Source organism: Apostichopus japonicus, chromosome 8 (genome assembly GCF_037975245.1).
Source record: "Apostichopus japonicus isolate 1M-3 chromosome 8, ASM3797524v1, whole genome shotgun sequence".
Taxonomy (NCBI): Eukaryota; Metazoa; Echinodermata; class Holothuroidea; order Aspidochirotida; family Stichopodidae; genus Apostichopus; species Apostichopus japonicus.
Genome location: NC_092568.1, coordinates 32,967,196 through 32,990,878, shown reverse-complemented (window position 1 = coordinate 32,990,878; position 23,683 = coordinate 32,967,196). Strand labels below are relative to the sequence as shown.

Sequence of the window (23,683 nt, the reverse complement as noted above, 5' to 3'; positions counted from 1 at the left end):
TGGAAGTCAAAATATACCCCTGCAGGTTCCGGGCGACGTCGTTGCTGGATCCGTATGGGAACACATGCCCCAATATAGTTTTGTGTAAACGATGTAATGTCCCTAACAAGTGCCTGTTTTGTTAAAAACCCCTTTTTAGTTTTAACATATTTACTAACGTACCCTTTTAGGGTGCCTTTGAAAATAAAGATTTGTTCATGATGAAAAAACATTGTTCCAGTACTGGAATTTTGTGGCCTACGGAATGCGGAGACTGCATTTATTTTTTAGGGAATTTTAGAGTGAGGTGCATGTGTGGTTTGCACCCTGGAATCAAAGTAATATGCCCAACCCACCCACCTCCCGGCCTCCCCTCCACTTCCTCAGTCTAGATTCAATTAATCTTCCGTCGCCCTCCCCATACATGCATCACGAGTAGTAAGTACCACCGATCGGGGTGTTATAGGTGAACAAAACATGCACCGAATAAGCTGATGCTAAATTTGGACCACGGAGCTAACCTCGTGAATTATGTTCCTGCGCATTTTATGACATAGCCTATACATTTGTATGTTTACTATCTCATCCCTACACATAGTGTACCCCACGGGGATGAAATATGGTACTGACTCTGTATGAAAAGGTGTCACAGTAAAGTGTACGAATTAAAAGCTGCCGTTTATGTTCACTAATCATCGTATAATATTTCACATCGTCGTAAGTATTTACATCATCTTCGGAAGTATTTATATCATCAACGTAAGTTGTTACATCATCATCGCAAGTTTTTACATCATCATCGTATATTGTTGATCCTTTTAGCGTTCCATGCATAGGGAACCTGCAACGGAAGGGAAACAGATATGCGTCATCGCAATCGTGTGTACTGTATGTGATCTGGATTATCAATGGATTGAAAGATGAAGTACGCCACCCATCGAAATTGAGAGTTTGTGCCAAACATGTGTTACACCGATTCCGCGAAATTACGTTTATACGAAGTTACGTTCTCCTTTCATTTCTGTGTACACACGTTACCATGTTAAATGTTACTACCCAGCATGATGCAGTCTTAGTACCCTTTAAAAAGTCTAGCGTACAGTTAAAAGAGGAAAGAGTAAATCAACTTTGTGTTACAGCAGTTCTGGATGAGGAGAACGATTGCTAGAACAATGAAACTTCTTACACACAACATGTTAACATCTCACGTGAAAGGAGTGAAGAATGGTTATCCTTTGAAAATAGAGGTTATGATTTATTACGTTATGAATAAAGGCTGAGATATGTCCCTTTCTTACTTCTGAGTAGGCCTAGCCTAAATTATACCAAAAGCAAAGCCTCTAGGCTTATGCTATAATGTAGTTTAGCAGCTATATCATATAGTTAAGTAAATAACTTAAGCCTAATTCTGATGGCATGCTAAATATTTGACAGATTTCCTTGTGGATATTTGTACAGTTTTTGTCCCGGTAGCACAATAGCACATCCCACCTGTGCCTAGGATAGTACTAGGCCTACCCCACAACTAGTATAGACTTCACCCTAGGCTAGATCTTGCAGCCAGCTACACTGTAGCACACCACAAGCCCATGGAACCCTCGTAGCCACAAAGGAAAACACCATTAGGATTTTAAGGTGGCGCTCATATGCCTGACGTATGGCACAGCTGATGGTTACACGTTACTGTTAGTTGTGTGCTCCCAAGCCACAGGTTTTTTGTCATACTATTATCGTTATAAATATACACACGTTCGTTGGTACATTCCCTCGTAAAAATGTGAGTTTAGTCGTTTCTGTGTCACTTCTAAATCTACAAAAATCGCTGCACTTTCGATGCATCGATGGCAGATCCAACAGTTACAGTATGCTAAATACTCAAACACCATTTTGGCATCCCTTTGTGGAAAGTTTTAATTTCCAAGTCATAAATTTATTTTGATTTATTTTTGCGTATTGTTTCAGCATGAATCATATTATTGAAGATTATAACACATTTGACGTTTTCATGTTTTAAAAAGTAGAAACTATATGGTTTTGACTGATTGATTGGTAACGATTAAGGTCATTCTAGAAAGATCTTTTCTTTTTTTTTCCAGGTTAATGAGATGAAGATCAGAGAAGTTGACTTCAATCCTGAATTTATTTCTAGAATGATTCCGAGAATAGAATGGAAGGCATTATATGAAGCAGCTCTGAGTGTGAGTAAATGTCAGCTGAGGTTATTTGTATAGTTTAGCTTGCCTTTCTGAATTCTGTTGCATTAATTATTTCTTTTGTTTTGTTCCTTGTTTGGAGAAGGGGAATTTTATTTGTATGTCTGTTTTCCTTGGTATAGTCAAGTGGTGCAGAGTTACAGTAACTTTTAGGCAAAAGTATACAGTGAACATTGGAATTTGCAATTTTGGATACATTTAGAAATAGCAAAAGACAAAGGCTAGCATGGGAGTAGATAAGACTTGTTTTTTTTTATGTTATTTTTTTTTTTATAGTTCTCTGGTTCCAGAAAGTCCAAACCCGTAAATAATTTTCCAGTCAGTTTTGTTGTTTATTTGACATATCAATTAGTGTATAGATTGAATGTATAGTATTTTATTTTATTTTGTGTAGACCACTGGGATTCAATCTTTTCTTGCTTGGTGACCCCAATTTTCAACTTCATCATGTTGGTGATCCTCCATGGTGGATGTTGTGTTATGGGATTGGATGTATTGGAAGGTCTTCCCTTTGAAAAGTTTATATATGACCAAGGCTGCAAAATGTTCAATATGGCAACTTTTGAAGTAATTTATGTTAAAGATTTTTACACTTTTTTGTTCCACAAATTTAGTAGGCAATATATATTTTTTCTTCATATTTTTTTTTAGGGAGGAAGGGGGGGGCGACCCCCACTTTGAATATCAGAGGTGTAGACCATCAGTACTTGTACCTGTCACTCAGTAATATAAATTCATATATAGTTTCTTTCCCAAATTCTCGATAAACTTTTTAAGCAATATCCCTGAAATTTTAGCTTTACCCGATTAATAGAAATTAATTCTATCACAAATTTTTTCTTTAAATTTGAGTGTGGCAAACTTGACTCAATGAGGTTCAAAACAAAGTGTATTTGAAGTACTGTAGTTGAGGAAAGGTTGTCTGTACAGTTTATTACAGTATATTGCTCGCTGGCAGATGTGCAAAGAGAATCATATGAAAATAATGAACTTTGGGTTCCACAGTCTTCAGAATACAAAGAGTAAATGGTATCACCAGTAACCTTTCATAAATTTAAACTCAAGCTAAATCTGCATTTTGCAATACAGGATGTTGCAAAATAAGGGATTGGCACGAAAATTTTTTTTTCATAGCTGAGTGATTCTTACGTAAATAAAACTGCATATTTATCTTTTATCTTCTTTGAATTGTTTAAATTCTTGTGGTATCAGACTAGACAGATAAGTAACAAAAAAAGATCAGTTTTGTGAAAACGTAAACTGTAATACTCAAGTCTGACAAAAATAATAATACTGGGCAGGGTTCGCAGGTTTCTTCCGGGGTGGAAAAAAACGCGGAGAAACATGTTTTTTTCCACTCTGAAGGAAATGGGTTTCTTCCAGTTTCTTCCGGACAAAATGGAAAAAAACTAATTTTTTGGGGAAAAACCCTTGATAAAGTTTCATAACAACCTGCAATGATTTCAAGGTGTATGGAACACATGACCTGCTTCCAGCATATACTGTACACAATATAGTACTAGGCTACTAGCAACGGACAATTCGGGGATCAACTATGGGCTAGCAATGTTTTGCAGACCAGAATGGTCCTGATTATAGCCCAGTTCTTAGTTAAAAACTAGTTTGAGTGGAGAGGCAAGTGTTCCCTGGAAACTAGTGTAGGCCTACTACAATGCACACTCATTACTACGATTACATTGACCACTATGACCAATATGTTTCAATCCTACTCCTGAAGCCTGCATTGTTACAATTACAATAGAGCTGAAATTGTGGATGTTTGTTCGTTTTGCTGTTGGGATGGCAAGTCCTCCTGTTAACTACAAGTTGTAATTTAGGGAGTTGCAGAAATTAAACTGTTGCCTAAATCTAACAGATATTGTTCGGCTATTTTCATGGTGTTCATTGTATTAAATCCTAAGTGCATGGGCCAATCCAGGTTAATCATTCATACAGTATGGCCAGTTATGCAATTCTGGTATGGGGGCATCGCGAGATGATAAGTAGTCCTTCAATATTGTGATTTATAAGCAAACATCTTTTGGTGTAGAAACACAACCCAAAATTATAATCAAAATAAAATATCATATTTTGATGGTTTCAGTGGTATGCATTTCAGTCAGATGGTAGTAAACTATTTGTCTCTTTATCATGTATGAGGGTTGTGCTGTGTATATGCCAATTTTTACAGTTTCTTCTGGAAGAAACCCGGAAGAAACAGGTTTCTTCCAGTTACTTCCATGTGCACGGAAGAAACAGGTTTCTTCCGGAAGAAACCGAACCCTGATACCGGGAAATATGGTGGCACGGACGATAAGGTTTGCAGATCATATTCACAAGCTTTACTATACATAGGCTGTTATAATTTTCTCTTGATGTAACCTTTGTCAACTGGACACATTCAGAATTTTTGCTTTAGCTGTTCCTCTCTATTAAGATTTTAGTGTAATTGTGACTCTTTCATAGAAATATCGTAAAATATTGGAATATTATAAAGAAACACAAAGACGCTTACAGCTAAATTGCCCTGATGACATTATCACTCTGCTGTTACCGTTTGCACTCAGAAAATATCACCATATGAAGATTAAAAAAAAGGAAGTAGCATCTTCGCGATAGAAAATGCTATGAGGATGTGGTATATATGACCTAAAGATGCAGAAAATGCATGTTACTGGAGCGAAGATGTCATAGTGTATATCTGGAGCATGTCAGAGATATAAGAGGGAGCCAAACTAGTCAACGATTTGTACAGTAGGTACTTAACAGGAGCTTGTAAATAATTTGGTGAGTGACCGGAAGCCAATGTAGCTCTTCAAGAATAAGTTTGATGTAACCAAACTTATTAGATAATGTAACAATCTGTGCAGCATTATTTTGAAGGCGTTGAAGTCCTGTGATAGACCATAGAGAAGCGTGTTTCCATTATCGAGAATAATAAAGGCATGGATAATTTTTGCAGTGGCTTCACGATTTAAATATTTGCGAATATTACAGATATTCTGATAAATGACTGAAATGACATTTGATATAACGCGGAAGCTTCTTGACTGTTGGACGGGAGGAATCTGGGAATCACCGATCTTAATGAGGGATCCAAAAAGTATCAATTCAGTTTTGTCATCATTTCAACTTCAAGAAATTTCTCTGCATCCACAAAATTTCTTTGATGCACAATTCGAGGGTCTGGATAGAAGAATCACAACAGACTTGAATGGGTTTGAAATAGAGACATATAGTTTGAGTGTCATCTGCATAAACATGGTATCGTAAGTTACGTTTCCTGATTGTATTTCGGACTGGGTAAGTGTAGATAGTAAACCACTGCGGGCCAAGAACCAAGAAAATAACATGTTGAGAGGTTGCTTCTTGGATACACACATTCTGTGGTCTTTATGATAGGTATGATCTGCAGGAATCTAGGGCTTTTTACCTTGTTTACCGAGGCTATCTCTGAGACGACAAAGAAGAATATTGTGATCGACAGTATCAAAGGCGGCGCTCCAGTCTAAAAGAACAAGAGCAGTGGCATGGCCTTTGTCCAATAATGTGAGGATATCGTTAATGTACATATGTGAGTGCAGACTCATGGTATATAGCTTGTATGCCGATCGAAAGACATCGAATAATTTATTAGTAGTTACTGTATATGGTCGATTGGTCGTTAATCCGAGAAGACACTGCACGTTCAATGGTTTTCCCGATTAATTTGAGGTTGTCAAGGTAACAAAAATGTTTCAAATTTTCTTTATGCAGGCCTGGCCTTTTTTTTTTTGCAGTGGACAAACATGTGCAACTTCCTGACACTGGAAAAGGATCCAGTTGACAAGGATATATTAACAATGTCAGTGATTTAAGGAACAAACATATCGATAGCCTGCTTGATCTTGTACAATATTAAGCAAATCAAATCAGCCTTGTGTATTATCTCAACGTACCATTACAAAACCACTGATGATCAACGATAGAGGCATTTAATAACATATAATTAGCTCATTTCTCATAGAGCACATGACTTTCATAAACACATATTTTTTTTTTACCTGGTCACGTTTTTTGTTTTGCCAAATCTCATGATGTTTTCATGTTATGAATTGGATATCCCCAAATGAAGCCAATTAATGTATTAATGAGGAAAGTGACGTCACTGTATCCTTTGCATCCTGGAAGGTGATCAAGTTTCACATTTTTTTATCTCTACGAACATTAAAGTTCATCAAAATGTCAATGAATGGACGTGGAATTCTTTTTCTAAGCAGTACCGCCTAAGGATTTCCTGTGTCACAAGTATGCAGAACATGCTTCTGCCAAATTTCAAGCTGAAGTCAACTTTAAAGTAAATCTTAACATGAAAGTGAAAGGCAAAGTTTTTTGCTCAATACTTCTAGATGTTGTGTTACTCTATTTTGATTTTGCTGCTTGTGGTTTTAATCATTACAGTTACTGAGCTCTGTATGTTTGGCGTTTGATTCCTTACCAGAGGCAGAAGGGATCTGTATGCGATGGTGATATCGCATGTGCTTGTGTGTGTGTTTGTATATATGACACTTGCTTGTAAACACAGTAACTAAAAAGGGGATAACTTCATACTTGGTATGTGGATCCGTCTTATTGAGTACAAGAACTCTATACTCTTCTGTGAAGTTCAATGGTCATTTGGGGTCAACAGAGGTCAAAGTCTGAAAACTTTGAAAACCCGATAATTAAAATAATCTTTGTTGATTTAATTCTTGGTATGTGGATCCAGCTTGGTGAGTACAAAAACCCTATTGAAATTGGTGGAGGTCAAAGGTCATTTGCAGTCAACATTAGTCAAAGTCTGTAAAACCTTGTAAACATGATAACTCACAAGTTACATATTTGTGGAACTTCATACTTAGTATGTAGAACCAGCTTAGTGAGTGCAAGAACACTATCAAAATTGGTAGAGGTCAAAAGGCACATGAGGTTAACATGTGTCAAAGAACAGTATGCAATCCTTGTAAACATGTTAACTCCCAAATTAAAGCTGCAATTAATCTGTGAGTTCTACCATGCTAGTTTTCTTTTGGTGAACATAGTTTGATCAATATCAGTTCATTTCAGTGAAAGGGCCCAGTATAAAATAGATCTCAAGTGATCTTCAACTATACATAGTCCTCCAGGGAATGAAATCTGCTTCAAATAATTGATGCTTTAACCACACTTGAGTGGCCCTAGATGACTTAGCTTTGGCAGTAAGTTGTGAAATATTTCAAACACAATGTCCTGTAACTCTCATTCATTAATAACAATTATTAAAGGGATGGTCGGTACCTGAGCTGAATTACTAGCTCAAAATTGGTGAAAGAAATTGTCAATTTGCACATTCTGTACATCAATGTGTCTATATTTCATATACCTGTAGGAAGACTGTTCTTTCTGGAATTTTTTGGGAATAAAACTTCTATGTACTTTAAACTCCTTACCAGTGAATTTATACTGTATGTTGATGCCCACAAAGGGAGTGCTACAAATAAGAGATGGAAATCTCTGATCTTTTCTTGTTTTCACTTCATTCTTGGACAAACGTTATTCACTTGCTCTACATAAGTCAGATATGTGGAATTTTGAGCAAATTAATTGGCAAGGAATCACAAAGCTAAGTGGCTTTCTGGTTCTTGTTGCATTCAAGCTAGTATCCTATGCAGTTAAGATGGCATATATATGAGGAGGGGGGGAGGGGTTGTTTTACTTGTAAGCAGAATATTTCGCAAACATCATGTAACCCCTAGAAATTTCATACAATTTGTAAATATGGATTTGTGGAGGTCAAGGTCATTTGAGGTGAACCAGTGAAAAACCCTCGGTGCGGGACCAGATAACAACCCTCATAAATTGATTTCTGAAGGGTGATGACGTCAAGATCTTTATAGTAACACGTACCTCTTCTAAGCTCAAATGTACTGGCATAGTACGTAATCGTGTTCTATTAATAACTTAAAACACTCGAGCGCAGATTGTCCATTTCCTGTTCTCCACAATTACCTGCTCGACAGTACTTCACGCCCGATCGTGACGTCATTTCGCCCTTTTCTTGACATTGAACTCAGAAAGGACTACACTCTACTGATCCACTCTCAGCCCCATTCGTCATGTGACCATCATGTGATCATCACAGTTTCTATAGGTCAGCTGAAAAAATATCACGAGTTGCTCGAAAGAGGAAGCGGATACTTCACACATGATCTCGGCCAAAAAATGCGCCGACTTCTAGAGGTCAATCTAGAGGCACACCCACGATGCGTTATGCAGAGATCTGCGAAATATCTATAAGCTGGGAGTCCATGAAGCCCCAGTGGAGCCATTCTGGGGGAGGCTAATTTCTCTCTCTATATGCGACATGACTCGATAGTGCTGATTAGCCATTTGCTTGCTGCGTGACAACGTACAGTACCTTTGTTTTCATAATTTCTGACAACGTGCATTACTAACTGTATTTTGTGTTGCATTTGTTGGTATGTTAGTTTTACGATTAGTATTCAAGTAGAAGTGAGGAACCTAGAGACATCTCTGTTTAGTCCACCAATGTGTAGGAATAGGGTTTACGAAGGAAAGAAAACATTCACCTTTTAAGTTGTGGGGACACAAGACTTCCTGTTGTAGACTGATCTGTTCATAACTCATTAAATGACATTAGGAGCAGAAAAATGATTGTAACTATGGAGATATCTGAGATAAAATGAAAAGTGGGTTTCATCTTGGGTGTAATACAGTCCAGTTAAACATTTAACATTCAGTTAACATTCCAGTTAACATTCAATGTTACTTCCATACATTGTAGGATATGTTAACATTCAACATTCAGTTAACATTCAATGTTAATTCCATACATTGTAGGATATGTTAACATTCTTTGGAAGGACTGCTTTAGTTACGATCTCTGTGATTGTTGCACCAATTCTCTCGTTCAACAGTCTTCGTGATTACATCGATGATTTGATCAAATTCCGCCCGAAATAGAAAGAATTATACTTGTAACAGTCAGGAGTCAAACTGTCCAGAGTAAGGAAAAAATTCCTTAAACTTCGCCTACATGTGTTGAATTTGATTGTATAATTCTGGTACTCAAATGGGTGAAATGGTTCATGAAAAGTGACCTGTATTGCAAAATTGATGTTTTCTTGTTCCACTGTGGCGATTTTAGCCTTTTTTACCGAGGCATTGTAGATTAAAATGGCGTCTGAAAAAGTGGTTTACAGTTAGACTTTCAGACATGCCAAACTACAGTGGCTATCAGTGCCGCTTAATCATGTACTTATTAAACAGGGGACACAAAGTAGTTAGGTGACACCAGCAGACAGTAGATGATATCAGCAATCAAAACAGAAAGGACAAAGTCACCTGATGTTGCACAACTAGTGATATTACATACTTTGCTAACTGTTGCTCAAGGATATCTGAAGTGGTCAAGTCGCGTCTGGGTATGTCGAAATTTCCGACATCGACTTTAGTTTCCTTTTCTTCAGTTATTCGAGCTGTTCCATTTTCAACGAAAGCTAAAACATGACCGGGAGACCGAAATGATCTCTGCGAAAGTAACTTTGCCTCAAAAATTGTTGTTTTTTGCCCGGCATGTACAGTGGGCTCCATTGATGATAGTTAGCTTTTCTATTAGCTTTTCTGTTAGCTTTCTATTACCGTTGAAATCATTCATAGATATTTCTGGTGGCAGGCAATTTAATAGTTATAATAAGAGTACATCCCAGAGGTCTAGTTAATCCACTCCAACATTACTGTATATTGGTTTATCAAACTATGTATGGTTGTATTGAATATATTACTGTTATCAAATTTCACTTTATATAAAAGTTGCTTATAACTTTTAACCTGTAGTTTCTCTCTCTCTTTATAGTTAGATGTTGTTGGAAACCTTTCACCTGAGCTCATCACAGATTATGAGAAGGATGAAGACTTTCTGAAGGAAGCCCATAGGGTATTAATGGAGGTAACAATCATGTATATAGAATAAATTAAAAGAGAATTACTCAAAACATTGATCTTTCAACAAAAATGATTCATAAGAAACTAGTGCCTTATTCCCTGCATTCCCTGCATACATATATATGTACATTTGTATATTTATATATATATATATATATATATATATATATATATATATGTGGGTTATGTATGTATATATATGTGGGTTATATATGTATATATATATATATACATATCCATATATATATCCATTTATACATATCCATATATATAACTATAAAACTGTCTGGGACATCATAAACAAAATTAAACAGAGCAAGAAAATTTCGTCAGTTAAGTCAGTTTTCTATTGTTCAGTTTGGTATATAACATATATGTTTTTTAAAAGGGTAAACAGCTTTCTTACAGTATTAATCTATATTTTGACAATAATTCACCAAAGTAACTGTTTACTGTTACAGATGTATTTTGTGCTTGTTAGTTAGTGTGACAGAAAGCATTACATGGTAGACAATGACAATCTACTGGAAATGAACCAACAAAAGCCCATATTTCACCATCTTACAGGTCGAGGTCATCAAAGGTTTTCTGATCTGCCCTGAATCCGGTCGCAAATTTCCCATCGAAAATGGAATCCCGAATATGCTGTTAAACGAGGGAGAGGTTGGAGATGGCCCGGCCCAGTCAGAGGCTCTACAGGAAGATGATAGTATGCAGTGATTGGGAACACAAACTAGAGGGCAGTTGTCCATTCACCTTGTGAACGTTTCCACTGTGAAAGCTAATCTATCGTGTTTGTGTGACAATGTGATTGCACAGTGAGTTTGTAGAGGTAAAATCAGGGCGCCTTAAACTTGCATCGGTCGCAACTGTAAAGGCCTTGTCATACATGGAAGTTAACAAATACTGTCTGCAGTGGCCAATCAGAAATGGACAACCTCACCATGTGACATACGAGGGTAGAGATGGCTTCAGGCTATCGAGAGAGGAATAGGTTAGCTAACATTCAGTGGCCAGCAAGTTTCAGAATATGTGGTTTGGCTGTTAAGTGTATCAGGACCAGGACTAGGGAAAAGAGCCCGTTTTCATTTGTGGGAAATCAAGTTTTCAGAAAACAAAACTTCCTTAAGTTTGAGGGAAATGAGGAAACTAGTCCTTTTCTATGTAAACTTAGACTTTTTTTCCCTAGGTTATCTCATTTTCAGTAAAGCAAGTGAGATTGGGAATTAATCAAACTCAAGCCTGTTTAATTAGTCATTAATTTGGCACATGTGTCCCAAACCTTAACACACATAAATCAATTCCCCTGTCTCTTGTTATCTTTTTATCAGGGATGATGACAGTGTTGAGTTTCTGACATCATTTACCATCTTCAATTTGTTCAGTTTGTGTTGAATCTGGAGGCCTCCTAAATACATTGGAAACTTTCAGTATTTTATTTTTATTTTTAAGCATAGTGCCCATCCAAGCATCTTAAACCTACTCCATTTGACATCACAATTTTGCCCATAGGCATAATTAAAGAGTCATGTAAAGAGGTGACAAAAGAACAGGGAGGTAAATAATCCCTTAGAAAGAGTATAAATTAAAAAAAATGTTAAGTTGACAGTTCTCTGAAAAGTTGAAAAAAAATATGATATAGATATGTCATAAACACTGGGCTAGTTATTGCCACATGCTCCTGTTAAGTAAAAAAAAACAACAGTTGAATTTAAAAACATACAGTGCTAGAAATGTGTGACATAGAATAATGTGGCTGATGTCAGAGTTGTGGAAGTATCAACTTCACTTCAGACTGAACAGGAAATAAGCACTGCATGGTTTTACCACTCGATGATTATTGATCTATAAATCTATAGCTAATTTCAATAATGTTCTATTATTAATTTGATTATGTTGATCGCATCCACCCAAAAAATCCCTATGTAACCAGCATACTCCATGAAAGTGTTACCATAATGTGCAGTTTAGACTTTTGCTAAGAAATTTTGAGGAGCCACTGTCGGCTTTCTAAGAAGATGGCAATAATTGCCGGCAATTTGGTTAATTTATGGTTCAAAGTGAAGGCATTGGCAGCACCAGACTTCTAGATTGAGGAGGGAAGGGGAGGGTAGGGGAGGGTAGGGGGAAAAGTGGATAGCAAACAGTTTGGGTGGCAAAGAATTTGTAGTGTAGAAATGCACCTATAAAAAAGTGCACTTCAGAGGGGACAGTTTGATTCAGGCAAGCAACTGAGGAGTAAGCATCATGATTACTAGGGACGGGGGTTGATACATACCCTATCATGATTGGGGGGGGATCCCCACCCCATTTTGCTGCCACGGTGTAGAAGCCTCAGCTTATCATAATTTATATTAACTGCAAAAATTAAAGGTTAATAAAAGGATAATTAAGTATTGTGAAAATAGCTTTGTTTAGAATATGATATAAAAATAGCCATTATTAGGAGATTCTATGCCCTCCCCCTCTCCCATACAGCAAAAAAAAATTACTGATTACATGATTCTAATCAAGTTTGATTATATTCCATTAAGCAGCCTCTCTGCTATATTGGGCTTTAACAGCTTGAATGATCAAAACTAGCCGCCAAATTCTTCCATCACATGAACACGTGTAGTTTATATTCTGCAATTACAGTATTATGCAATAACCATGTGATGTCATAATCTAAGAATAGATATGATTTTATGTTTCTTACAATTCCACATGTGACCCTATGAAAGCTGTTAACCATGCTGTTCAATTCTTTTATGTCTGGAAATTTGCCTATCAATAAGAGTTAAAGCATGTTGAACAGCTAATAGAAGGTCACATGTTCATTAGCTTGTCATCAACTTATGCTAATTGGTCAAAGGGATAACGGATAAGTGAGGAACCAAAACAACAACATCATTTATTGCCGTGATGATACAAGACATATTGAACTAAGTATGAATTTTTCCATGGAAGGTTAGGGTTGTAACACTTGGTAATGTTGATTATGGAAAGGAATGATAAAGAGTAATTTTTCATGGGAGGTTAGGGTTGTAAATCTTGGTAATGTTGATTATGTGCAGTTGAATTTTGTTGGCTGGAAACTATTTGTATTATTATTAAATGCATATAAATAGTTTAGTAGGAAATTTGGTAACAAAGGCCCTTGCCTTCTCTGTTTGAAATATTCATGAATTGGATAATATTATTGAATGATATCAAAGATATCAAAATGATATCAAATTTTATACCAATACTGCTCTGACTTAGGGCTTTTCATTAACACTTCAGATGGAGCATTTCCACAGAAAAAAACACCTGATAGCAGAGTTTTAGTTCTTCAGTGATACTTAAGTAGCAATCACATAATCAGTAGTTAACACACATTTGAGGATTGGGGGGGGGGGGCAAGGGTGAGGCTGGAAGGTATCCAAGCTGGAGTAGTCAATTTTGAGAATGTTAATGGGCAGGTTTGTTCAGATTTTCAAAATCCCACTGAAAATCTAGAAATCAATATGTGTAAAATTCAAGCCTCATAACGAGAGTTACCCTTGTGAAGAGGGAATGTCCTTAAGCACCCTTCATATGTCCAGAGTGGGTTTTTTTTATAATTTTTTTATTGAATCTTTGTACATTTGTTAAGTTAAATTTCTTGTGAAATACCAAGAAATGCTCAACAACGACCACGATCAGTTTATTTTGTCTCTGTTCGTCATCGATCCATGTAGCCTTCCCAAATGTGGAAGTGTCCGGGTTTAACTTTATTTACTTCTCTGGGGAAAAAAACAGGATCCTGATTTTCCTTACACTCTCAAATGTGTACAAGCCTCTCGATACTGTGGTATTAGCTGTTATGTAATTAGCCATCAAATTAACAAAAATAAATCAAATAGGATAATAAAAGTTTAAAAAATTGTTTCTTTCTCTCTTGTGTGTTTCAGTTTTTGTCCTTTGTTGCTGGACTAACTTGTTTCCAGTCTGTGTTAGATGCTGCACAGTACTGTAAATTAGTGTTTGATTAAGCAGCAAAGCTCTACTGTTGTGCACTCTATAATGTACACAGCTATGGTGGTCAGCTTTTTACATGTGACAGTCATTATTGTCTACTCTCGAAGAATGTCGAGGGGGGAAATTAGAAATTTAAATGACAATACAAGAGTATTTACTGACAAAGCTTGATAGAAAAGTATTGCATTCCTTTGTGAGTTCTTTCATTCTCACACTGTGTCTAGTACAGCGATACCTTGTAACACCAAGTTCACCAGTAGTAGTGTGTAATACATTCAAGATTGACGAAACTGCAGACCTCTAATAGAGCCACAACTGTAGGCTATGGCAAAATTTCATTTCTAGCACATTATATATATATATGGGAGAAAAATGAAGATTATAGCATTAATTATTGAAGCTCCCAACTAACGAACATGATTGTTGAATCATATTTATGTGAAAACTATTAAAAAAAATATATAAAAAAATATATATAAAAAAAAACAATGAAAAATTGACAGGATTTCAAAAAAAACCCAAGAAAATAGGCAAAAACAGCAATGTTTGTTGGTCATGAAGTTTTTCATGTAAGCTTTTAATGCACATACAGATTTGGTCATTGGTAATATTACTGAAACGTAACAGTAGTAATGTTTACTTACAAAGTATATTCGATATTGGACAATTAGCAACAATTAGTATAATTCATGAATACAATTATAAAGGTCATGATCAGTATGAGCTCCCAAATTTGGCATGCTTCAAATTTGCTGAAAGTTTTCAAAGTCACTTTACTGAAGGTCCTAACTACAAAATTATTCCCAAACATTGAGACATTTTAAAGTTTCTCGGTAAGGAAAAATGCTTTTGAGTGTGGCAGTATTAAGTAAAAATTATTGTTGCTATCGGGGGCATCAATGACCATCTATTATCTTGACTTGGTTAGCATATTTGGGGGGAAAATACTGATGAATGACCTTTAAAGTGGATCATGAGATCCAAGGAATGACGAGGTGAGTTCTTTGTGCACTAGGGAGAGATGAACATCTAGTGCACACCATTTATCCTTTTTAACGACTTAAAGTTGTTACGACCACATGGAAGTTGAAGCTGCCAGTGGATATGGAGCTGAGCACACTAAGGAGTGAAAGGTTATTTATTGTAGTGACTATGATGAGTCTTGTTGACAATAGCAGGGAAATAATATATCATATAACAGCTTACAGTTCAAGATTGAAAATGCTACACCAAAATGTGTACACAAATTTATTCTCTGAATAGTGTAACTCGATTAACGCTCATAATTTATGGAAGCCGTGTATTAAGATATATCGACTTGACAAAAAAAGTAACCAAAAAAACCTTAGATCTAAGGTTGTGTGCAATAGAAGAAGCGATGTTGGGGTGGGGGTGGGATGATAGGCAGGGGCAGTTTTAATAGTCCTGTAACTCACCAGTATGGCATCAAAATCAATATCTCCCCACCCCCACCCCCCCTCCCTCCCTGATTCCCCACCTCTCACATGCTCTTGCTTGGTTATGAACAAATCTTAAACAAAAGCAACATACATGGAAAATATCGCTTCATGTATGACAAACCAAACACCACCAGAACATGTGAAAACATTTATGATATCATAATATGGTCCTCATGACTCATCAGTGAGGAACTTGGATGTATTTTAAAATTCATATACATGATAAAAGTTAAAGAGATATTGCATGAAAAAAAAAAGGTTTTTTATGATCAAAGAAAGTATACTTGAAAGTGCATCCAAGACAGAAAAATTGCACCAAATAAAGCTGAAAGTTGATATAAATGGTACACCACAAAGCACAATGGTATGAAGGTGTACGGTCAGGGTGTATGGTCAGATGTAGTATTCTGGTCATTGCGAAAATTATCCAAGAGTTTATTAAAACTTGCAAATTGAAACATAAGTGTGCTGGTTGTTTACTGACAATCTTTACAATGTTAACACATTTTCCTTCATTCAGTTTCCTAGTTAAAAAAGCCTGCAAATGTTTGGGAATTATTGGAAGGGTATAAACATATATCTCGTGGAATCAAACTCTTTGACAAACTTTTATTAATTTTCAGCAGGCTAACTTTTTGGATGCAGCCCTGCAGAAATTTGCAACAACCACGTTTGCTGACTTTGAAAGATGTAGGAATAAAAGAAATAACTATATACAAGTATAAAAAAGGAATAGAACACTGGAAATGATATGATATAAAAGTAGTATTAAATAAATAACATACATTAGTAATTAATTAATAACATTAGTAGTTAATTAACATTAGTAATTAATTACTAACAAAAAACAGAGTGGCTGGCAACTAACAAAATGGCCTTTCCCTTTTTTATCTATGGGTAAAATGTATTTTTTCTGATACTTTTTAAATTAATGACAGTTCAAGTTTTTTTTTTTCCCCTTTAATGCTGTTAAAAATCCAATTTAATATATGTGGGTCTTGAAAATAATTTTTTACACACTACAGGGTTAAAGGTGGAACTACAATATATAGGCATTTCAGACTACAAAATATTTTGAAAGATAACAAATTCAACATTTTTGTTTAAATAGGGTTAAGCTAGTACTGACTTTATACATTCCTCTTGTATGTTTTTTTCAATGCTTCTTTTTTATTTGTTTTTTTCATTCCTCTTTGACCTCTTTATTTCATTTCATTTTATTTTTTTTGAGCTTCTTAAGCGATTGCTATTTTATGAGAATATCACTGGAAAGATGGCAAATTTATTTACAAGTTTACCTAGACAGCAATCCATAACAGACCAGGGTGAGGGGGGAGGGGGAGGATGTTAAGTAACCATTCCTTTGTTGGTGTGGAAACTGATTAATGCATAGTGATTCTGTGTATAATTTTCTGAGGCATTTTCAGTTGCTCGGGTATAGACTGATAACATTTTGCTCACAAACATATCGCAAGAAGAAGAAAACTTTTGTTGAAATGTCTCTTAAATTTAAAATAACATAACAGGAATGCCTCTTATTATTTTATGATATTAATCTTAAATTTTAATAAAAAATTTAGTTTCAGTTCTTAACTTTAGAGTGAAGCATTGCAGAAGTAGTCCAATCAATTATCTAAAAATATATGACTGCCGATACTACTAGGTAATTTAAATATATTTACCATACCATAGTAGAATTTGGGGTGGGGTAGGTTGGGGGGACAAAGCTAATCAAATCCCACGTCTCCAGGGGACAGGAAGCAGTCGCCTCCTAGAGAGTTGAGGAGAGCTACGGCCTGGTGTAGGGTATGAGATGTAGAGGAGATGGCGTCGTCATCTGCCATCACCTCATCGACCAAAGATGAATCCAACAATTGGTCGCCAACGTCATTCGTGAGGTCTATGGAGTCGCTATCACTGCTCAGAGTCTCATCGGCAAAGAACATGGCTTCCTCCTCCATGGAATCGGAATCCGAGATTTCCAACGGCGACATGTTAATCTTGACAGAAGTAATGTCCGGTACTTCGATCTGAACCGAACCGTTCCGGTCGCAATGCATTAAATGGTTTCTCAACATTTTCTCGAGTGTGGCTTTTTCTTCCATCAGCTCATACTTTTCCTCCAGAAGAGCTTTGTTCTGCTCCAAGATGAACTGATTTGTCTAAAAATAAAGAGAAAATGATTGAAAGATCGGTTAAAGTCAATTTCTCGATTTGTGTGATGAAAGTTTTTATTTTTAAAACACATTTTTCTTGCATATGAATGGCCTGAGTGTAGTTTGGCGATGCTTTTACAACTTCATTCATTCGCTACGAATGCCTTCCTGAACATTCACTGTTAAATGGACAGTGGGGAACATTCACTGTTAAAGGGACAGTGGGGAACATTCACTGTTAAAGGGACAGTGGGGAACATTCACTGTTAAAGCCACAGTGGTTTGAAGCAAAAGGCAGAAAAGGTGGATTGGGAATGTTCTAGGACACTGTTTAAAAAAGCGAACAAAGAATGGAGCAATAGGCAGAGAAAGGCATCATTTGATGGTACCAAACTCATCAGTGAGCAAGAAATATTCTTCTCTTATGGCACTCAATCTTTTGCGGCTACATTTTAGCATACATACATGTAGTAAATTTTTACAAAATGAAATATTCCCCATGGGTAAGACATGAAGAAATTCATTTTTTTTCCCACTTATGCCTTTGCAAAGATTAACAGGGAAAGCTTCGTCCCAAATGTTCACCCTACAGTACAACCTACAGTACAACCTACATGGTACATGAGAGGGAGGACGATTAGATCTTGATGCCAATCACTCAGATTGCCTAAACAATGTGGCAAAAACTATCGATTTTGAACAGTCCTTCCCAAAGTAAACTGGCATGACTTCAAAGAAGGTGATCAGGTGGGACTTCATGTTAACAATTTAACTCCAAACTGAAATGACATGGCTATATTTGTTTCTACAAGAGGTGACTTCGATTTCATCCTTCCCTCCCTTCCACCCCCCCCCCATTCCTACCCTTATCTATGTCATTGAGAGGATGAGAGAATCTGAGTAACTCACCACTTTCTTCTCTTTTGCTTTGGCTTTCTTCTTCCTCCTACATTTGGCAGCTGCGAGACGATTCCTCTCTCGTCTTAGTCTCCTCTTTTCTTCTTCCTCAGGTGTCAGCTGTTGAAAGGATGAAGATGTAAATGATTTTTCTAGTCATACCGTACATATTTGACTCAACCATCTATACTATGAGTAGAGGAGAGATCCGTTTCTCTATTAGTCTCTGCCTTTTATTGTTAGAACGTTTTCCTTCCAATTTCACTGCTGGTGTTCAAAATACCAACTTTACCGATCCGGTGTTCAAAATACCAACTTTGCCGATCTGTTGTTCACAATACCAACTTTGCCGTTCCGATGTTCACTGCTGGTCACAGTACAAATGTTGCCCTTCCAATGTTCACTGCTGGTCACAATACCAGTGATTTTAATGGACTCAAACTTTCAGAAGCCACTCTATTACTTTTTTCTGACAAAAACGTTTTTCTTTTTTTGTTCAGTGTCATATCCACTTTGGTAAACTTCCAAGTGGATTCAGTATAAATATAAAGAACAATTGATCCAAGATTTCATCAAATTTTATGAACAGAACAGCAAGACCTGGCACATTTTTGCAACTTCTGATATTGAAAGTTTGGATATGTTTTTTACAACACTAAAACTTAGTATGATGGTGTGCAGTTAATTTGCAATAGTACGGGCATTAAAGTCATTTTAAAGGATAGCTGATTTTGCTCAGTGGTTAAGTTATAGCCTTCAGCTATGTGATTTCACTGATAGTTTGACCAGATTTCGCCAGAAATAGAAAGAATTTATACTTTGTATTGTTAAGTCAGTAGGCAAACTGCTTGAAGCGAGGAAATATTTCCTCAACTTCATGCATGCATTGAATCTTACTTCATAATTTGGCAGAATAAAATGGCAAATTTTGGCTGTTTCTGATAAGGCTTTGTATATATATTAAAATTGAAAAAGTGGTTAAAATTTGACTAACGAACACGGCAACTTCCGTGTCTATCAGTGGAATCACACATGTTTTAAACAGTACGAGAATCTAAGGGACAAGCCAAGTTACCGTATCACAAAATATAAAATTAGGATTCAGAATACATTCAGGTTTCAACAAACTTAAAGATAAATAATTTGGATTCAAACCAACTTTTCAAAAACATGTTAACTTCAGTGGTGCAATAAAACTTTCTGCTTTTTTTTGGGGGGGTGGGGGGGGGTGGTTTTTGTGGCATTTCATTCCTTTTAATCTTCCTCTGCCTACAAAGTTCAGCATATGCGTTAGATATACCACTAAATGCTTCCTAAGGGGCTATGGAAGGAAAGTTAAGTATATGAGATTGCTCTTTTTTCTACATAGATCTTCTATATGAGACCTTGTGATAATACTTACTCACATATAAGTCAAAAGTGAAACAAAAGTTAACTGAACATTATTTTTTATCTATTCAGTACAGTATTCATTAGCAGCCAAGTTGCCAGGGTACATTATTTATTTTATTCAATGTAAAGTATCTAAAGTATTCTTTATTTTAAATACGAAAGTGAAGGAACTGTCGTGCATTATTATCCTACTGAAGTATTTCCCTCCACAAACATATTATGAAAAATTTTACTCAGACATGATTAGATTAATTAATTGTGCATGTTATTCATTAATACATGTTATTGATAAATAAATTTTGAAACCCCTAGGGATTGCTTTAACATTCAAGATGAGGGTTAGAGAGGTTCATAATGCCTTATATTCAAACAGCTAAATTTAAAATTAATAACTTACAATATCTGGTTTCGGTGAATCTTCTTCAACTTTCAGTGACGGCAAGCCTCTTTGTTTTCTTCTTAGTTTAATTTTCTCTTTCAATTCTTCCTTCACGAAAGGTGTGGTATCGACGTTCTGCAGGTCAGAGGAAAGAGCAGGATCTCCGTATGTAGATGCTACCTTGTTAATAGCCTCCAATGATTTCATTTCATCAAATTCTTCTGTTTCGTTAGGGGACAGGGGTAAAGATATACCAGGAACATTGCAATGATGGTTAGGGGTCGTCACCTGGGTGAAAACAGACACTGAACCCAGCCCAGTAGCGTGTGCGTATTGTTCATCGTTATTGAATACCAACGACTCTTGTGATATCTGAGGGGAAATTTCAAAATGTTTCTCATCTTTGACTGGATCTGAAGAAGCGTGCCTTAAGCAAACCTCACTTTCAGAGGAATGAGATCTTTTCAATGTTGCCCTTAATGCGGTTACAGTAGCTGTTGCAGAAATAGTTGCAAAACACAGCAATGAAGTTTGATCGGTCACTGAGTTGTGATCAGATAGAGTTTCTTGCTGTGCAACAGGACTTACTCTTTCATCTTCTAAAGGGAAATCAATTCTTTCCAGCCTTTCCCTACTATCGGTTTGAGGAATCTGGTACGAGTCCAAAGTGTAAGTCTGATCTTCCTCTGATGATCTAGATTCGTCTATGTTAGAGTCTGTATCACTGCCACTTTCAAAGACACACATACCCTTCAGTGGAAACTCCCTGCTGGCAAGTAAAATCAGCTCCACCTGTTTGAAAAAAATATAAAACAGACTTAAAATATAAAGCTGCAATACCATCTTTTGTAACTGATTTTAAACTTCATTGCTACTCTTTCAGTTACAGCCTTTAGGTTACATATAGTCTAAATCCATTTAGCCTAAGTTTTAGGCCCTAAGCACCACAGAGATGCAAATGGAACAAAACCACTACAATCATGGCTTATTATCTAAAGATTACTCAAAACAGCAGTGGAAATACATTCAAACCAACTTAATTATCGAGCAATAATAGGATTGGCTAGACAAGAACAGTGTGTTAGACATTACTTAAGACAGTAACACTTACAGAATCACATATAGCAGCTTGCATTCCGTAACCAAGGAGTAACGCACCTAGGCCTGCCTACCAACTAAACGGCAAGATCAGACGTAGGCTAACGATCACAACAAACTAAAAAAAAACGAAATCATATTTAAACTCACCTGTAGTCGAACAGTCTCAGGTATGCTAACTCAAAACTTGCTAATTTGAGTTGAAATCGATCGCTGGGACTTATGTCAATTTGATCCCCAAGTTGCGAAATATTTGTTTAGCAATCGCAATACATTTTGCTGACTGGGTATGTTCAAAATGCACCGCGTAAAATTCTGAGCTTGCTGTGGTTGCACTTGATAAAATGCCACTACGACTCTCGCACCACGCAATATAATGAAAATCCCACTGATCAGTCGCTTCCATCCTGCACTCCAATTGGCTAAAAATTGTGTGATATCTAAAAATAGCGATTATGTCATATTGTGTTTTGGGTATCTCGTGCGCTATGAATGGGATGACGTCAATGATTGTTAAGTATGTAAACAAGTTTACAAGTGATAGGGCGTGAAATCAAACGGAAGAGTACAAGAGACATGAATGACGACTTAAACACATTGTAAAACGTGAAAAGTCTGAAAATAACCGTTGCGATCACTTAGTATTTCTTGTTAAAATGGTAAAACCTTTAAATTACCGTTTGCACACTTGCTAGCAACTTCACAAGGGTCAAAAATCCGAAGATTGCCGTTTGGCACAAATCAATAAGATGAACTTCATGCAGGCCGAAATCGAATGATTAAACTATACTGGAACCGATCATAGCATCAAGTTAATGAAAAAAGATCCCAAAATGTATGCGTGTATGTATGTATGTATTTTAGATCCTCTTGCAAGCAGGAACTCGCGAAGAAGCCTCATTGGCTTATCAAAGCCGCAAGCTGACCGAAGTCAGTCTCTTATTTAACGTCAATGGTTATGAATTGTTAATTGTCAACAACTCTGTAACAAAAAATAACTGCATTAAAACATACAACGCCTTCTTATAGGACACCTGCATGTAAAGGTTTTTTTTAAATCCCGCTTATCCACCCCACCTTTGACATCATGAGCACACCACTGGTCCAGTAAACAGTTATGTAACTTGTAAAGGAAAGGATTTTTTTTAACTCAATATTACTAATAATGTCAAGTTTTTTTGTTTTAAACGAAAAATCCTTAAAACACTGAAATTAATTTACAGTTCCATCTTAACGCCTCTCCGTACCGCAGAGGGGACAAATGAGTACCGGTATGTCACAGTCATAACTGGGAATTTCAGAACTTACCAGACGAATATTAATTAACTACGGTAATCATCACTTAGTTAGCTATAACCCATTACATCTCAATGGAAAATTTACATCCAGGGCTTAGGCCTGCAGCCTAATTAGCATATAAAAATTGGGATGAATTTGTTATTCTCATTATTTTGATTGTTAATATGTTAATGTCTGTTATCAGAGTCGAGGTATATAGAATAGACCAAAATATACCCTAACTTATAGTTATTATGATTCGTGTATAAAAACATTGTGCTAAATTTATAGATGCAGAGAGATTCTGCATATCCATTACACTGAAGAAAGAAGAAAAATAATATTCGCTAACACTAAACTTGCGAACATTCTTTACTAGTTCTTATAACTAGTGCCTACTTTACATAGCAAAGAAATGACGTCACACCTCGAAAAAGTGGTGATATTTTTGGACGCCCTTGAATCCTTTACTCTTTGAAATTAAGAACCTGCACCTTGTAGGAGGTGGAAGATCTGTTTTTCATTTCCAGAAAGGAAACGTAACAAGTTGTTTTGACTTTTCCGCTTTGAATTGTTATCCTTTCCTTTGTTCAGTTATACATGTAGGCGTATATAGGTATATGTGCCCATTTGCCTCGATGACTGAGGTTATTAGTACACACATTAAAGGTCTATCATAAATAATAAAGAATATACAGCTCGTCTATTTACTTATTATAATTTCTTTGCTTTCGAAGTGACGTCATTCAAGCCAGGTTGATTGTTCGTTTTATGACGTGTGTCAGTAACAATATAGGTCACTTTGGACCAATCAGAGACTCAGAAGGGGTTACTACTCAGCCTAAACACACAACCACATTATCTTATCTTTCTTGTCTAGAAGTGGTT

General features: G+C 36.3%; 2 protein-coding genes across 4 annotated transcripts; one reads left to right on the top strand and one right to left on the bottom strand.

Annotated features, from left to right (window-relative positions):
• Positions 1–883: 883 nt before the first annotated feature.
• Positions 884–17,080, top strand: LOC139971648 (multifunctional methyltransferase subunit TRM112-like protein). Its single transcript, XM_071978308.1, has 4 exons — positions 884–1,226; positions 2,076–2,177; positions 10,066–10,158; positions 10,722–17,080. Exons 1-4 carry the CDS (start codon positions 1,128–1,130, stop codon positions 10,872–10,874), a joined length of 447 nt encoding a protein of 148 aa, XP_071834409.1. The 5' UTR covers positions 884–1,127; the 3' UTR covers positions 10,875–17,080.
• Positions 16,343–21,875, bottom strand: LOC139971647 (uncharacterized). 3 transcript variants are annotated; one of them, XM_071978306.1, is made up of 5 exons: positions 21,668–21,875; positions 21,008–21,211; positions 20,438–20,791; positions 18,661–18,768; positions 16,343–17,757 (listed from the first exon to the last, which is right to left on the bottom strand). In XM_071978306.1, exons 2-5 carry the CDS (start codon positions 21,164–21,166, stop codon positions 17,323–17,325), a joined length of 1,056 nt encoding a protein of 351 aa, XP_071834407.1. In that variant the 5' UTR covers positions 21,167–21,211; positions 21,668–21,875; the 3' UTR covers positions 16,343–17,322. The 3 variants fall into 3 exon arrangements, with proteins under 3 accessions (XP_071834407.1, XP_071834408.1, XP_071834406.1); XM_071978307.1 differs by having other exon boundaries at positions 20,438–20,554; XM_071978305.1 differs by having other exon boundaries at positions 20,438–21,211.
• Between the last annotated feature and the right edge of the window lie 1,808 nt (positions 21,876–23,683).

What these genes read in the sequence shown, in the direction of transcription:
- LOC139971647 (XM_071978305.1), bottom strand. Translation starts at nt 21,166, where the DNA reads ATGTGTGTCTTTGAAAGTGGCAGTGATACAGACTCTAACATAGACGAA. An exon ending in ATTCACCGAAACCAGATATT is followed by an intron (nt 18,769 to 20,437) that starts GTAAGTTATTAA and finishes TCCTTTCAACAG; the next exon opens with CTGACACCTGAGGAAGAAGA. An exon ending in AAGCAAAAGAGAAGAAAGTG is followed by an intron (nt 17,758 to 18,660) that starts GTGAGTTACTCA and finishes CTTTATTTTTAG; the next exon opens with ACAAATCAGTTCATCTTGGA.
- LOC139971648 (XM_071978308.1), top strand. Translation starts at nt 1,128, where the DNA reads ATGAGGAGAACGATTGCTAGAACAATGAAACTTCTTACACACAACATG. An exon ending in GTTATCCTTTGAAAATAGAG is followed by an intron (nt 1,227 to 2,075) that starts GTTATGATTTAT and finishes TTTTTTTTCCAG; the next exon opens with GTTAATGAGATGAAGATCAG. An exon ending in TATATGAAGCAGCTCTGAGT is followed by an intron (nt 2,178 to 10,065) that starts GTGAGTAAATGT and finishes CTCTCTTTATAG; the next exon opens with TTAGATGTTGTTGGAAACCT.